Source organism: Piliocolobus tephrosceles, unplaced genomic scaffold, assembly GCF_002776525.5.
Source record: "Piliocolobus tephrosceles isolate RC106 unplaced genomic scaffold, ASM277652v3 unscaffolded_12599, whole genome shotgun sequence".
Taxonomy (NCBI): Eukaryota; Metazoa; Chordata; class Mammalia; order Primates; family Cercopithecidae; genus Piliocolobus; species Piliocolobus tephrosceles.
The window spans coordinates 368-3,162 of NW_022293864.1; the positions used below are offsets into that span (position 1 = coordinate 368).

Genomic DNA, 2,795 nt, shown 5'->3' on the forward strand with positions numbered 1-2,795 from the left:
CGTTTTTCTTCTTGTCTACTTTATCTTTTTTCTTTTCATTTATTTTTTCGTTTTTTTTTTCATTTATTTTTTCGTTTTTTTTTTCATTTACTTTGTCATTTTTTTTTTTATCTACTTTTTCGTTTATCTTTTTACTTATTTTGTCATTTTTTGTCTTTATTGTTTTGTCAATTTTTTTGTCACTGTTTTTGTTAACTTGTTTCTCGTTCTTTTTGGTAATCTGTTTGTCAGTTTTTTTCCCATTTACTTTCTCATCTTTATTATCATTTTTTTTTTTATTTATGTTTATATTTGTTTTGTTAGTAGCATTGTCAGTAACACTTTTTTTATTTGCATTTTCATTTTTTTTTTTCATTTTTTTATCATTCTGTTCTTTTTTATTAATTAGTTTATTCTTTACCACTTTGTTATTTTGCTTTTTTTGCATATCAGTTTTTTTGTCAGATATGTTCTCTTTCTGTTTATTTTTGTTGTCATGCTTTTTCGCATCTTCTTTTCCATGTTTTTTTTCATGTTTTTTTTCACTTTTTTTATCTTGTTTTACCTTAACCATTTTATTATTATTATTATTATTCTTTTTAGATTTATTAATGTTATTTACTTTTTTTGAGTTACTTTTTGTTTCGTTCTTCTTTTTATCACTTTTCAACATACTTTTTGCAGACTTCGCTTTTTTTTCTTCATTCAAATTATTTGGTTTATTTTTTTTTTGAATTGTTTTTTTGACCTGTTTTTTTTCCTTATCAACTTGTGTTTTAATAGCTACAGTAGTTTTTTCATTTGTGTTATTATTATCATTGTTCCTATCATTCTCTTCCTTTTTGTCATCTGTATTTGCAGCGTTGTCATCTGTATTTGCAGCGTTGTCATCTGTATTTACAGCTTGGTCATCTGTATTTTCAGCTTGGTCATCTGTATTTACAGCTTGGTCATCTGTATTTTCAGCTTGGTCATCTGTATTTTCAGCTTGGTCATATGTATTTTCAGCTTGATCATCTGTATTTTCAGCTTGATCATCTGTATTTTCAGCTTGGTCATCTATATTTTCAAAATGTTTACCTGTATTCTCAACGCTGTCATCTGCGTTCTCGTCTTTTTCATATGTTTCATCATTAGTTTCGTTTTCCGCATGTCCATCAGTTTTTTCATCTGTATCTTCGTTAGTATTCTCATATTCATACTTATTAGTTTCGTCTTCTTCTGCTTCTTCTTTATATGTTTTATCACCATCTTCATCTTCTTTCTCTTTTTCTGATTCGGAGTTGTTTTCTTCAAAACTTGGTTCTTTATTTATATCCGCAGGGCCAGATTCTGCATGTTCAGATTCTGCATGTTCAGATTCTGCATGTTCAGATTCTGCATGTTTAGATTCTGCATGTTCAGATTCTGCATGGTCAGATTCTGCATGGTCAGATTCTGCATGTTCAGATTCTGCATGGTCAGATTCTACATGGTCAGATTCCGCATGGTCAGATTCTACATGGTCAGATTCTACATGGTCAGATTCTACATGGTCAGATTCTACATGGTCAGATTCTGCATGGTCAGATTCTGCATGGTCAGAGTTTTTATTTTCACTACTATGCGCTTCGTACGGCTTATCGCTTTCGTCCTCATCCTCTCTAGTCATCTCTTCATCTGTTTTTACATTTTCATCATCGGATTTTTCCTTTTCCTTTTCATTATTTATATTTTTACCATATTCTTCTGTGACTAATTCACTATTACTGACTTCTTCATTTTCTACAGATGTGTCTTTTATCGTATCCTCGTAAGCTTTATCGTTTTCATTAAGTGAAAGAAAATTAATTACATTTTCAAACGACATATCATCATCTATTTTTTTTTGAAAATAAGAAACCTTAGAATCATTTTGTATAATCAAATGCGATCTTATTATTTCGTCTTCCTCATTTATGCAACCTAATTTTTTTAACAGATCTTTTTCAGTGTCAAATAGTAATTGGGTTGTTAATTCTTCTGACCATATTATCTACGAGTAAAAATGGAAATTTCAAAAAAAATAAAATAAAAAAAGAAATAAAAAAGAAAGAAAAAAAGAAAGAAAAAAAGAAAGAAAAAAAAAAAAAAAACAGAAATAAATAAATAATCATCTGAAATTAGTCTCATATAAGAACAGACACGGGGACAAACATAAGAACACATATCGACATGCATTTTTTTTTTTTTTTTTTTTTTTTTTTTTTTTCACTTACTTCTTCCTCAGTGTTGTCATCTGATAAACCATAAATAGCATAATTCTTGTTTTTAATTTGTTCTAACTCTTCTCTAAAATAATTGGACTCTGTTCTATATTTTTTAGTATCATGCTTAGGATATATAAATATAAAAAGCCCATTTAAGTCCTTATTTTTTTCAATTTCATTTTGTAGATTGGTCAACTCTTGTCGTTCGTCCAGTAGGTCAACACTAAGAACATCATCAGTTAAGTTTGCATCTACTATAAAAAAAGAAATAAAAAAAGAGATAAAAAAAGAAATAAAAAAAGAGATAAAAAAAGAAATAACAAAAGTAATAACAAAAGTAATAACAAAAGTAATAACAAAAGTAATAAATATAAAAAATATACTTATTTATTACATATATATATATAGTACGTTTGTAAATGCACACATGAATAAATATGGAAGCATCATTTTATTTTTAATCAATATATTTATATGACATTTTATATCATTTATTTTATCACTAGATATATATAATTTTTTTTTTTTTTTGCTTGCTCTACTCAGACATATCACATATGTAGCAGTGGTTTTTTTTTTTTTTTACAG

The 2,795-nt window shown here is 27.1% G+C and overlaps 1 protein-coding gene across 1 annotated transcript; it reads right to left on the reverse strand.

Annotated features, from left to right (window-relative positions):
- Positions 1-615: 615 nt before the first annotated feature.
- On the reverse strand, positions 616-2,679 carry LOC111533257 (sarcoplasmic reticulum histidine-rich calcium-binding protein-like; the record flags this gene model as incomplete). The annotated part of the gene is made up of 3 exons (XM_026450097.1): positions 2,619-2,679; positions 2,217-2,461; positions 616-1,993 (listed from the first exon to the last, which is right to left on the reverse strand). A coding segment is annotated over exon 3 (1,213 nt), but the record flags the coding sequence as incomplete, so codon positions are not given.
- Positions 2,680-2,795: the final 116 nt, after the last annotated feature.